Source organism: Panthera uncia, chromosome D1, assembly GCF_023721935.1.
Source record: "Panthera uncia isolate 11264 chromosome D1, Puncia_PCG_1.0, whole genome shotgun sequence".
Lineage (NCBI taxonomy): Eukaryota > Metazoa > Chordata > Mammalia > Carnivora > Felidae > Panthera > Panthera uncia.
In genome coordinates, this window is record NC_064808.1 from 90901224 (window position 1) to 90914587 (window position 13364).

The following is a 13364-nucleotide window of genomic DNA, read 5'->3' on the forward strand; positions in this document are numbered from 1 at the left end:
TGCCACACACTTGAGAATTGGCTGTGGGTACCTATAATTCAAAGAGCTCTCTTTGGGTGAGGAACGGATTGAACCAGTAGGCCCCCATCTGACGTAACAGCACCTAAACTCTGAGCAAGTATCCCCAGAAGATGGGATACAACTCCCTGATGGCAACGGCAATAAGATCCTGCTTATCTACTTCCACAATATGGCAGAGAAAATGAGGAGAGTGAGGGCATCTCAGTTCCGGAATATTTGCGAAAAAGATATGGTCCACGAGAGTAAGATTTGCAAATCCATATTTATATTGGTGTTATTTAGGGAATGCACTTCGCCAAATAATTGTTACAGTCCTTTATGTGCCTCAAAAAGATTGGGGGTCCCCTACTGAAATATGCAGCAGCAAAAAAACACTAGAACAGGTCCAAAGGACAAAATGAACCTGTCTGTCTCTCATTTATGGGGCAAGACCAAGCTGACATAGCCCAGGGGCTAATGACATTTCAGGAAGGAGGAATGGTTGTTGATTATGTCTGTTGGTGACAGTTGTGTCACAAAGGGGATAAGTAGCCACTCCGTGTGTGAGGAGAGGGCCATGGAGACAGAGGTCCCCAACCAGACTGTGCTGAGCCACTTCTTCCTGGAGGGTCTCAGGTACACAGCTGAACATCCTGGCCTCTTCTTCCTTCTCTTCCTCCTCATCTACAGCATCACCTTGACTGGGAATCTCCTCATTCTCATAACTATGAACTCTGAGCCTCACCTCTGCTCCCCTATGTACCACTTCCTGGGGCATCTCTCCTCCCTGGATGCCTGTCTGTCCACAGTGACAGTGCCCAAGGTCATTGCAGGTTTCCTGACGGTGCATGGGAAGGTGATCTCCTTTGAGGGCTGTGCGGTTCAGCTTTACTGCTTCCATTTCCTGGCCAGCACTGAGTGCTTTCTATACGCCCTCACGGCCTACGACCGCTGCCTAGCTATCTGCCAACCCCTACACTACCCAGGGGGACATGAACAGACGGATGTGTGCAGGGCTGGCTGGGATCACTTGGGCCATAGGTGCTGGGCACTCTGCCGTCCACACCGCCCTCACCTTTCGCCTGCTCTACTGTGGTCCTCACCACATCGCCCGCTTCTTCTGTGACATGCCCCCCGTGCTGAAGCTGGCCTGCGCAGACACCACCATCAGTGAGCTCGTCACGCTTGCCAACATGGGCCTTGTGGCGGCAGGTGTCTTCCTTTCATCATCATACCGGACGAGTTTATTGCGGCGGCCGTGCTGCGGGTCCGCCCTGCCCAGGGCCGGCAGCGTGCCTTCTCCACCTGCACCTCCCACCTCTCCGTGGTGCTGCTGAACTACATGCCACCTGTATGCATCTATCTGCAGCCTCGCTCCTCGGGGGCAGGGGCTGGGGCCCCTGCTGTCTTCTACACAATCGTCACCCCCACGCGCAACCCTTTCATTTACACTCCGCGGAACGAGGAGGTCAAGCGGGCTCTGCAAAGACTTCTGCGCGGAGGCTGCCGAGAGTCCCCAGCCCACCCCCTGACCTGCGTAGTGACTCTTAATGTGCCCGCCAAGAAAACGACTAGCCCCGGAGCAAAATGGGGAGGGGAAATCATTCAAGTGAAAATCAGCACCACTGAGTTTCAGCTTAGCCATTGAACTTTCCCCCTCCCTTTGGCCAAGCGACATTTATCAATGTCTCAGTCACAAACTCTTCATCTATACATGGAAAGATTGCTTAGGTGATGTCTAACCTCCAAGATCTAGGTTCCATGGCTCAGAGGTATGTGGAATGCTCATTTGTTTTAGTAAGTGATTCTTTTTTATTTCATATGCAACAATTTGATTAAATTAGTAGCACATATTAAAGAATACTGATAATGGGGCACCTGGGTGGCTCAATCTGTTAAGCATCTGACTTCAGCTCAGGTCATGATCTCACTGCTCATGGGTTCGAGTCCTGCATCGGGCTCTGTGCTGACAGCTCAGAGCCTGGAGCCTGCTTTGGATTCTGTGTCCCCCTCTCTCTCTGCCCCTCCCCTGCTCATGCTCTGCCTCTGTCTCTCAAAAATAATAAACGTTGAAAAAAAAATTTGTTTAAAGAATACTGATAATGAAGATGTAATCAACAAATAAGAAATGAAAATGTACCTGTGTATCACCTAGCTTAAGAGAACAAACCACATTTTTAAGATAATAAAATACAATTACAAAGAGAAAAATGACTTGCTCAAGGTCACCTAGAAAGTGTCATCATCTTTATTTTCCCACTCAGGATGTATAATGAAATAGTAGAAATAACGTGGATTTTGAAGTCAGTTAGACCTACCAGTATTCTAATCCTGATCCCACCAGTAGTAGATGTAGAATCTTGTGCAAACTTTTTAATAATACACAATGTCTTCTATTAATAGTAATGTTGGGGTGCATGGGTGGCTCAGTCGGTTAAGCCTCCCGCTTCGGCTCAGGTCATGATCTCACAGCTGGTGAGTTTGAGCCCCATGTTGGGCTCTGTGCTGACAGCTCAGAGCCTGGAGCCTGCTTTGGATTCTGTGTCTCCCTGTCTCTCTGCCCTTACCTCACTAGTGTTCTTTCTCTGTCTGTCTCTCAAAAATGAATTTTGAAAATGTTTAAAAAAAATAGTAATGTTAAAAATAACTACTTTGTAGGCTTTTATAATGAGTAAATGATATAATTATGTTAAGTGCCTGTGCAAAATAAATGTTCCCATTTCTTACCAAGCAGGCTAAAGATGTCAAAGAGAACTTATTATACTAGCTAAGGTTCAAAGTATCTCTGAAGAACTGGCAGGGTTTTGATATCTCTGTCGAACATGGAGGAAGCAACTACAAAAATATATGTACTTCTAGACTTTGAGGTGACAAATAATAACTCAAGGCTCTAGTTAGAGCAGCTTGCCATATGAATGGGTGGAGCCGTGCTGTATTCAAAAAAGGGTGTGAATGACCCTGAACTACTCTATGGACTGAAAAAGGGCTTTGAATGTCAGACTAAAGAGTTTGGATTATGCACCAGGCAATCTGCCTCTTTATTGCTCCTGTCCTTTAGGAAGAAGAAGTCACATTCATAAATGCTAAAACATGGGATACGTGGAAGAGAGAGGAAAAGACAAATGGTGGAATGACCAGTTAATAGACTATTATAACATCCTAGACATGAGAGAAAACATTGTCTAACATTGGAGATGGGGAGGCATTTTACAGAATTGTGTTACAGGTGTTTTAAAGGGAACAGACTGAAAGAGTGTCGGAACTGGAACAGTAATCATAATCATTTTGGCCACACACATGTGCAAGGGACTGTACCTATTACTTTATATTATTTCTCCTTAGAACTATATTTGAGACAATGTTGTTGATCACATTATACAGACAAGGAAACTGAGACTGAGGGAGGTGATGTAATTTTTCCAAGGTCATGCAGCCAGTAATAATTGGAGCCAGGATTTCAACTCACATCTCTATGGCTTCAGAGCCCTCACATTCTGATTATACCATAATATCTTAGACAGTTGAATCTAGCCTTTGCTGTTAATAAACTCCCAATTACCTTAGAGGTCTCAATGTCATGGTAGACCTTTAACTAAGGGAAGTCTTCTTTGAGATAATTATTCCTTGACCTTTAAATAGCTCCTTAAACTCTTGGGTAAATCAATGGCAGATGGTGGGAGACAAGTATCTTACTGTGAGAATGGCAGCTTACAAACAAGCAAGGAGAGAAAGAAGGTGATAAGGGATTAGATTTGGAGTCATCAGTATGAACTCATGTTTAACATAACATAGCTACAGATGATTGCATATGGACATATTTCTAGAAATGTACACACACACACACACACACACACACATATACACCCTTGTTCTGTCAGCTTAGAGGGCCTAGAAGCAATGATACCCTAGTAACAGCAAATAAATCTAATGCCCAGACATTGGTTTCTAATGGTGTTCTCTAAAAAAAAAAGAACAAGAAGAAAAAGAAACCAGGAAAGGAACTTGGGCAGAAAAGATCAGCCTGGAGCATTTTGTAGTGGCACAAAGCAAAAAAGTACTAAACTATACACACACACACACACACACACACACACACACACACACAGATAGGGTTATGTCAGAGACACAAGAACCAATTGAAAGGGTTCTCAATGGCCAAAATTTGAATAATGTGAGCAACAGAATAAATAAAGCAGTAATGGATTATAATTTAAATGTGAAATAGGGGCTCCTGGGTGGCTCAGTTGGTTAAGCCTCTGACTCTTGATTTGGCTCAGGTCATGGTCTTGGGGTTCCTGAGTTTGAGCCCTGCAATGAGCTTTTCACTGACAACCTGCTCGGGATTCTCTCTCTCCCTCTCTCTCTGCCCCTCCCCCACTTGTATTCACAGTCTCTGAAAATAAATAAATAAACTTAAAAAATAATAAAAATTTAAATATAAAATAAAAAATAAATGTCTCAGTCCTCTGTGATATAAATGACTGACTGAATGAATGAATGAATAAGTAAATAAATAAATAAGGAGCACAGACAAATCCCCACCGCAGAAGCCCAAAGAACACAGAAGAAAAGAAATAAAAATGACAAGAGCAAAATTATATAAGCCAGAGACAATGTCTATAATCCACATGCCCAACAAATGACTTCCTGGAACAAATCTAGAATGTATTTAAGAAGAAAAAACTAGGGGTGCCTGGGTAGCTCAGTCGGTTGAGCGTCCAACTTTGGCTCAGGTCATGATCTCACTGCTCATGAGTTCAAGCCCCACATCAGGCTCTGTGCTGACAGCTCAGAGCCTGGAGCCTGCTTCGGATTCTGTGTCTCCCTCTCTCCCTGCCCTCCCCCACTTGTGCATGCTCTGCCTTTCTCTCTCAAAAATAACTAAACATTTTTAAAAAAGGAAAAAAGAAAAAGAAAAACTCTCAAAACTCAACAGTAAAAACAACAACAGCAATGCCAAAACAGAAAATGGGCAAAAGATATGAAGAGACCAGTCACTGAAGAGGACATATGCCTACCAAATGAGCACATGAAAATATGTTCAATATCATCGGGGATTTAGAGTCATAAAAATTAAAACCACAATGACATATCAGTTCACATCCCTCAGAATGACCAAAATGAAATATAGTCGCAATACCAAATGATGGCATAGATGTGGAGGAACTGGATCCTTCGTATATTGCTGGAAGGAATGGAAAGTTGTACCATAGCAACTCTGGAAAGATTTTGGCAGTTTCTTTTTCTCTCTGTCTCTCTCTTTTTTTCCTCAATCTAAATTCACTTTCTTTTTCTTTTTTTTACTGAGATATAGTTGACATATAATACTGTGAAAATTTATGGTGTATAATGTGTTCATTTGATATATTTAAATACTGCAATATGATTGCCACCACAGCATTAGCTAATACCTCTATCACATCATGTAGTTCTTTTTTTGCGGTGAGAACAATTAAAAGCTAATCTCTTAGCAAACTTGAAGTTTATAATCGTGTTGCTGAATATAATCACTATGCTGTGTGTTAGATCTCAAAGATTTATCTACTAGTTGCAAGTTCGTACCCCTAAACAATGTCTCCCCAGCCCCTGGTAACCACCATTTTACTGTTTTTCCAAGCTTGTTTTTTTTTTTTTTTTAGATTCTACATGTAAATCGTGTCATATGGTATTTGTCTTTCTTCTTCTGATTTATTTCACTTAACATAATGCCCTCAGGGTCCATCCATATTGTCAAAATAGCAGAATTTTCTTCTTTCTCAAAACACTTAAACATGCAACTACCACTCAACCCAGCAATTGCACTCCAGGGCATTGATCCTAGAAATATTTACACAAAAAAACATACGCATAAATGTTTTAGCAGCTTTATCCATAATAGCCAAAACCTGGAAAGAACTGGGATTTCCTTCCAAGTGTGAATGGTTAAATTATCATACTTCCACATCATAAAATACAACCCAGTAATAAAAAGACAACTATTAATACATGCAACAATTTTAATAAATATTCAGACAATTAAACGGAGTGAAAAAAATGTCAAAATGTTATGTACTGTATGATTCCATGTGTGGAACATTCTGGAAATGGCAAAATTGTAGAAATAATGAGCAAATTAGTGACTGCTAGGTGTCAAGGAGGGGGTGGGATTGAGAGAGAAGTGAATTTGGCTATAAAAGGGTAATGTCAAGATCCTGGTTGTTTGATACTATTGTTTTGCAAGATGTCACATGGGGAGGAAATCAGGTAGATGATACACAGGACCTCTCTTTATTACTTCTTACGGTTGCATATGTATCTACAATTATATCAAAATAAAAACCTTAATCAAAAAAGACTAAGCCAAAAAAAAAAAAGGAAGAAAAAAAGAAAACAGAAAACAGGACAACGTAACTCCAATAATGTACCAATATCATATTTAAAACAATTGGTTAAATATGTTAACATAATAAACTTTAGCTAGTGTCACTAACGTTTTGAACTTGACATGAAAATTTTTTCTTTAAAAACAAATTAGGCGCTCCTGGGGTGCTCAGTCAGTTACGTGTCCGACTCTTGACTTCAGCTCAGGTCATGGTCTCATGGTTTGTGAGTTTGAGCCCTGCATCCGGCTCTGCACTGACAGTGTGGAACCTTCTTGGGTTGGGATTCTCTCTCTCTCTCTCTCTCTCTCTCTCTCAATAAATAAATAAACTTAATAAAAAATTAAAAACAAATTATATTTTAATTTTTTTTAAAAAAGTACCAAAGAGAAATTTTACAGCTAAAATTTACAATAAATGAAATAAACTCACAGAATGGGCTTCAGAGTAGATTAAAGACAACAGAGGAAAGAAACAGTGGACTCAGAAGTAAATCAAGAGAAACTATATAATGTGAATAACAGAAAAAAAAAAAGACTAGATAAAAGTAAACAGGGCCTCAGAGACCTATGGAACAGTAACAAAACCCCTAATATTTATATCTTTGGAGTCACAGAAAGCAAAGGGAAGGTGAGTAATGCTAAAAACAACATGCAAAGACATAGCAGCTAAAATGTTCTCAAAATCGGTGGAAGACAGATTCAAGAGCTGTGCAAACCTCAGACAGAATAAATTCAAAGAAAGCCATGTCATGGCTCATCATAATCAAACCTTTGGAAACCAAAGCCAAACAAAATCTTCCATGAAGGTAGAGAGAAGTGACAAATTACCCACAGAGATACAATGACTAAGAGGACAGTGGATTCCCCATATAAAATAATGAAGGAAAGGGGCTTCCAGTGAAAGGAAAGAACTGCCAATTTTGACTTCTATATCCACTGGCAATATCCTTCAGGAATGAAGAAGAAATAAATACATTTTCAGAGGAAGGAAACCTAAGATTATTTGTCCTCAATATACTGATCCTTACAGAATGTAAGGTATACTTTACCTTACAGAATGTAAGGTATACTTTACCTTACAGAATGTAAGGTATACTTTACCTTACAGAATGTAAGGTATACTTTACCTTACAGAATGTAAGGTATACTTTACCTTACAGAATGTAAGGTATACTTTAAAAAGTATACCAAACAGAAAGGAAATGATCACAGGAGGAAGCTTGGAACTCCAGGAAGGAAGACCTTGTGACAGTGTAAAAATAGAGGTAAATATAACAGACTATCTTGAAGATTTTTTAAAACTATTTTTTGACATTTGAAGCAAAAGTACACCATCTGATATGACACTCAATGCTTGTAGAGGAAATACTAAAGACAGTTCTTTTTAATGGAATGGCATAAAAGGAAGTAAGTAGAAGCAAGTGTTCTCCACTTTACGGCAAGTCATAAAATGTCAATGCCAACAATGTAAGTTACATATGTATGTTGTGATACCTACAGTATACAGACAGATATACTTCAAATTACCAAGTATAAATCAAAGCTGAATTCTAAGAAAGATCAAGTAATCAATAAGAAGGCAAGAAAAGGGGAAACAGAGGAATAAGAAACAGTGGAAACAAATAGAAAACTAATAACACAATGGTAGGGTAAGCCCCTCAGACATCAAAAGATCAATAATGGTCTAAATAATGTAAATGGAGAGGCCAATTAAAAAGCAAAGATTTTAAAGGTCCATTTAAAAATGACCCAACCACAGGCTACCTGCAAGAAGCTTGCTTCAAATATAACAACATAGGTAGGTTGAAAGTAAAAGAATGGAAAATAATAAACCATACAAACATAATAAGTTGTAAAGGTTGTTTATATTTTCTTAACACAAGTCCATTATCAGATATATATTTTCTTGGTATATGATTTGACTTTTCATTTCCTTAATTGCATCTTACAATTTAATATTGAGTAGAGAAATAACCAAATCCGAAAAAGTCATGGACATGAAAAGTACAGCATAGGGAGTATAGTCAATAATATTGTAACAACATTGTATGCTTGCAGATGGTAATTACATTTATCATGATGATCATTGCATCATGCATAGAATTGTCAATTCACTATGATGTACACCTAAAACTAATATAACAATGTATGTCCCCTATACTTCAATTAGAAAAAAGAAAGTAGGTACACTTTTCAAACAGGTATCTCAAGGAAGATATACAATTGGCTAATAAACATATGAAAAAATGTTCAGTATCAGTATGCATTAAGAATGTGCAAATTAAAACCAAAATGAGATACCACTGTACACCCACCAGAATGGCTATGATTAAAAAGAAAGACATTACTAAGTGTTGGCAAAAACATGCGGGAAAAATTGTCATGTATTGCCGGTGGGAATATAATAGTAAGGCCTCTTTGTTTTTGTTTTGTTTTGAATTTTTTTAACATTTATTTATTTTTGAGACAGAGAGAGACAGTATGAGCAGGGGAGGGGCAGAGAGAGAGAGGGAGACACAGAATCTGAAGCAGGCTCCAGACTCTGAACTGTTAGCACAGAGCCTGACATGTGACTCGAACCTGTGAACTGCGAGATCATGACCTGAGCTGAAGTCGGAGGCTTAACGGACTGATCCACCCAGTAGAGCCTCTTTTGAAAGCAGTAGGGCAGGTTCATAAGAAGTTAAACATAGACTTTCCATTTCACCCAGTAATTCTCCTCCCCACACTTTCATATAACCCTCTGAGAAGCACAGGGGCATTCATCAGTGACCAGCACTGCCAGATCCACACATCTCCCCTCCTCCTCGACCACTACCTCTGGGTCCAGATATCTTTGCTGACCTATCTTGAGTCTGAACTACTTTTCAACAAAGGGTTGAGGAATAATTAGATATCCATATGCAAAAACATTTACTCAGATCAACAGCCCACACCATATAGAAAAAGTAATTCAAAATGATCATGGGTTTAAACATCATGATACATAGAGAAGAAAACATAAGCAAAAAATCCTTGGGACTTTGGGATAAGCAAATATGACACCAAAAGTTCAATCCATTATTAAAAAATTGAGACATTAGAATTCATTAAAATTAATATTTTCTGCTCTTTGAGAGACACTATCAAGAGAATGAAAAGAGAAGATGGATTAGTGGAAAATATTTATGAATCATATGTCTGATACAGTTTGCATTCAGAAGACATAAAAAAATCCCAAATCTCAAGACTACGAAAACAACCCTATGTGCCCTAAGAGAGCACAGACACTGTGTGTCTTTTACTTCTGTGTCTGCGATGTTTAAAAACAGAGCCTGGTATAGGATAGGTGCTCAGCATCTGTTTACTCATTAAATAACTACATTGTTTGTGCCAGTAAACCTCTGAGACAAAAGGCGGAGTGAAAATAATAAAGGGAAAATGCTGATTGCTATGGGATTAGAGATTATTAGATCTATTTGAGAAAAGGACAAACATTCTCCTACCAATAATTGGTAAATGTTTCTAGTAAAATTAATATAGCCTCTCCTAGTACCTATATTTCCTGCCCTGAAGTCCCAAGAGGTAAAACCCAGTATAGGTTCCCTTTAATTCTAATGGCTCTATAAAGTTACCTCAGTTTCTTGTCCTTAGGATCCAGCATCAGGAGTAAATCTCCATTTACCACAGTCCTTTGAGACCAGAGACCAGAGGCAGAAGAACATCTTCCTATTTTTATCTTCATTTGGGAAATGAAGGAATCTCCCCGAACAAAATGCCCTACAGCACTCAAATAGACCACTCTCATGGCCACCATAATCTTTCCATACAGGTTTATTGAACAAATGAATACAAGGCCAAATCCAAAGTCCACCAAAGTCCACATATCCAAGACAAAGCTTCACAGGAATTCCAGACATGCCTCAGTCAAAAATCCAAATGTTACCATTTTTGGATTTACCATCATTCAACCTTTTATACTTAAAACTTTATAACTTCTAAAAATAAGCTGGAGAATGGCAAATGAACTGTTTTTTTACTTCCTATGAAAAGATAAAGGACTGATCCTCCTCCTCCTTGTATTGTCTTTGTGAAATAACTTATAAATAATTAGCTTAATTTACCCTATATTTGAATCATTTGCATTTCTACTTTGATTTCTTACTGTTCTCTCCATAGCTTCATACACTGTCTGCCTTTACTAGGAGTTGGCATCTGTAACTAATACCGTTTCTACTCAAGAGAACACCCTTTTCTTAAAAGTCTTACTCAGTGCAATTTTGACATCTTTGTTCCTCAGACTATAGATAAAAGGATTCAACATTGGCCCCACAATGGTATAAAAAACTGTGGATACCTTATCTTGATCCAAATACCCAGTAGAAAAAGGCCTTAGATACATGAATGCCGATGCTCCAAAGAAGAGAGAAACAGTAACTATGTGGGAGGTGCAGGTACTGAAGGCTTTGGACCTGCCCCCTGTAGAACGGATACGGAGGATGTTGGAGACGATCAAGGTGTAAGAAATGGTGATGGTGAGACTGGGCATTATTACATTGATTCCCACCACAATGAAAACCACCAGCTCGTTGACGTAGGTGCTTGTGCAGGAGAGCTGAAGGAGAGGAGGTATGTCACACATGTAATGATGAATGATGTTGCCATCACAGAACGTGAGCCTCAGCATGCACCCGGTGTGGGCCATGGCACCCACAAACCCCATTGCATATGTTCCTGCCATCAGCATGAGGCAGACCCGGTGGGACATGACGGCCTTGTAAAGCAGGGGCCTACAGATGGCCACATACCGGTCATAGGCCATCGATGTCAAAATACAGCACTCATCAATGACAAAGAAGGAGAAGAAACAGAGCTGAGCCACGCACTCCTCGTAAGAGATGGTGTTTTGCTTTACAAAACCTATCAGCATTCTAGGCATTATGACAGACGAGTAGCAGAGATCAATGAAGGAAAGGTTGAAGAGAAAGTAGTACATGGGAGTGTGCAGGTGAGGCTTCAGACCAATCAGAATAATCAAGCCCATGTTCCCCATCACGGTGACCACGTAGATTCCTAAGAAAATGAAGAAGAGAGGCAGCTGGAGTTCTGGCTGTTGTGTTAAACCCAGCAGGATAAACTGGGTCACTGAAGAGTCATTGCCTGCTGCCATTGTTCCCTAGGGCGTATCTGTGAGAACAGGACAGAGGGTGACATTAAAATGAGCACCCAGCTCTCTTCCCCCAATCCCTCCGTAATGAGACAGAGTCCCAGAATGAGAAGGAACTCACACCCACCCTCCTGTGTGCCACTGCTGTCTCCATTGGATAAAGGCTGAGATTGTTTAAGGATGTCTATCAGAAACACCAGCAGGCAAGTGCTGTAGGGGTAAGACTGAGTACCCCTGTGAGGAATCAGGACTCCATCATCTCTGCTCTACTTCAGCTTTCAGTCCCTCAGCGCCCCCTAATGCTCAATGGCTGTCTTAGCAGACAGGAGATCATGGCATTTCAGATCTTCAGCCTCATAGCTGAGGTTTGGAAAAATAAGGGGATACATAAAATTCATCACTCACCCTTCCGCATCGGGATTTCACTGTTGGGCTGTGCTAACCTTTCTCCCTTATTTTCAAGGGGGCACAAGTGGCTCTGATGAATTTTCCAGGCAAGTAGCCCAAAACGGAGATTCTTCTTTGTTACTGGGTTTGTTCTGAGCGAATTTTGTATGAAAGGAACGAGAGCAGAGACTTCTGAGAAGCCGTGAGTTATAGATCATGATATCTAATGGTGGCTTTGCCCAGAGTATTTTTCTCCAGGCTAGCGGGTAGTAAATAGTATCTACTCATGCCCAAAGAGGGCCCTGCTAATATGACCTCAAGGGTTTTCATGAGTTAGGAAATCCTAGAGACCTGATTAAATATTGGAAGACATTTCTCCCAGTGTTTTCCCCAGAGATCAGGCTTTGTAGCAAAATTACCTACTCTGCATTTGTAGCCTAGTTCATTATAATAACACTACATTATTGGAATTTACCCTTTTACATACATTTTGGTCCGTTGCCAAATAGGGCATATCCCCAAGCAGAAAAGCAGATGATCTTTCCTGCATCCACAGCACCTCTTGCTACATGAAATACTATACATTATTTGTTGGTTTGTTGTGTCTTTTCACAATCCATACACACATACCTTCATACACTCACATCCATGTTAATTTAAGTTTCAAAGGGGGCAGGATTTTGTCTGTTTTCTTCAGTACTCTTTCCGTAGCAACTTAAAGTATTACCAAGTATATATAGTACTGAATAAATATTTGTTTAATTAAATGAATGAATGAGAATCCCTTTTTTCCATCCTTCCTGGATACTAACTACAACAGAATTCTTGCCCCACAGGCAAAGGCTTACGTGGTGTCAACTCTTTTCTTTGCACACCTGAGTGCAGAACAGGAAAAACACTAGAATGGTAAGTGAAGGCCACTGCGGAACTCTTAGTGGTCATGTAGAAGCACTTCAGATCAAAAGTATTGAACTCAAAGAAAGAATATAATCTTCCTCCTCTCTGAATGTCACATAGAGGACTTCCACAGGCTCTCAGAGAGGTCCCGATGTCTCTCCCCAGGGACTACAGCATACACTCAGATCAAAAGACAGATTTGGATTAGTATACGAAGCTCTAAAATGCCAAAATCCAGGTCAGCCCATGATGGGAGGGCATTAGGATTTTTATTTCTTTTTTGGCACAGGATTGAAATAATCAAAATGCAGACCCGAGAAGATTAACACAGTGTGCACCAGCAAGATGGACTGGTATAAGAAACACAAGAGGCAGGGTCAGCTTTGGGGGGCAATCACAATAACCAGTGAATGATTTTTAAGTGCCCTGAATTAATAGTGCTACTGTGAGTAATTCCAAGAAACAAACATACTCTTAGAGATGTTGCAAAGGAAGATCCATTAGGGCTCTTACAAAGAAAGTAGAAATAGACAAAAAAAAAAAAAAAAAAAAAAAAAAAAAAAAAAAAAAAAA

At 39.9% G+C, this 13364-nt stretch overlaps 2 protein-coding genes across 3 annotated transcripts in view; one reads left to right on the forward strand and one right to left on the reverse strand.

Annotated features, from left to right (window-relative positions):
• The first annotated feature begins 511 nt into the window (after positions 1–511).
• On the forward strand, positions 512–1852 carry LOC125929609 (olfactory receptor 10S1). Its single transcript, XM_049640958.1, is given in 3 exon segments — positions 512–991; positions 993–1209; positions 1212–1852. Coding segments are annotated over 3 exon segments (1134 nt in total). The 3' UTR covers positions 1649–1852.
• Positions 1853–10577: 8725 nt separating this feature from the next.
• The window catches only part of LOC125928774 (olfactory receptor 147-like), a 4411-nt gene continuing 1624 nt past the window's right edge, over positions 10578–13364 (reverse strand). Inside the window, exon 2 of one of the 2 annotated variants that reach the window (XM_049639455.1) lies at positions 10578–11516. In XM_049639455.1, the coding sequence (XP_049495412.1) occupies positions 10578–11516 (939 nt within the window). Of the gene's footprint in view, positions 11623–13364 lie in introns of those variants that run through there. The other variant, XM_049639464.1, reaches the window with a different exon arrangement.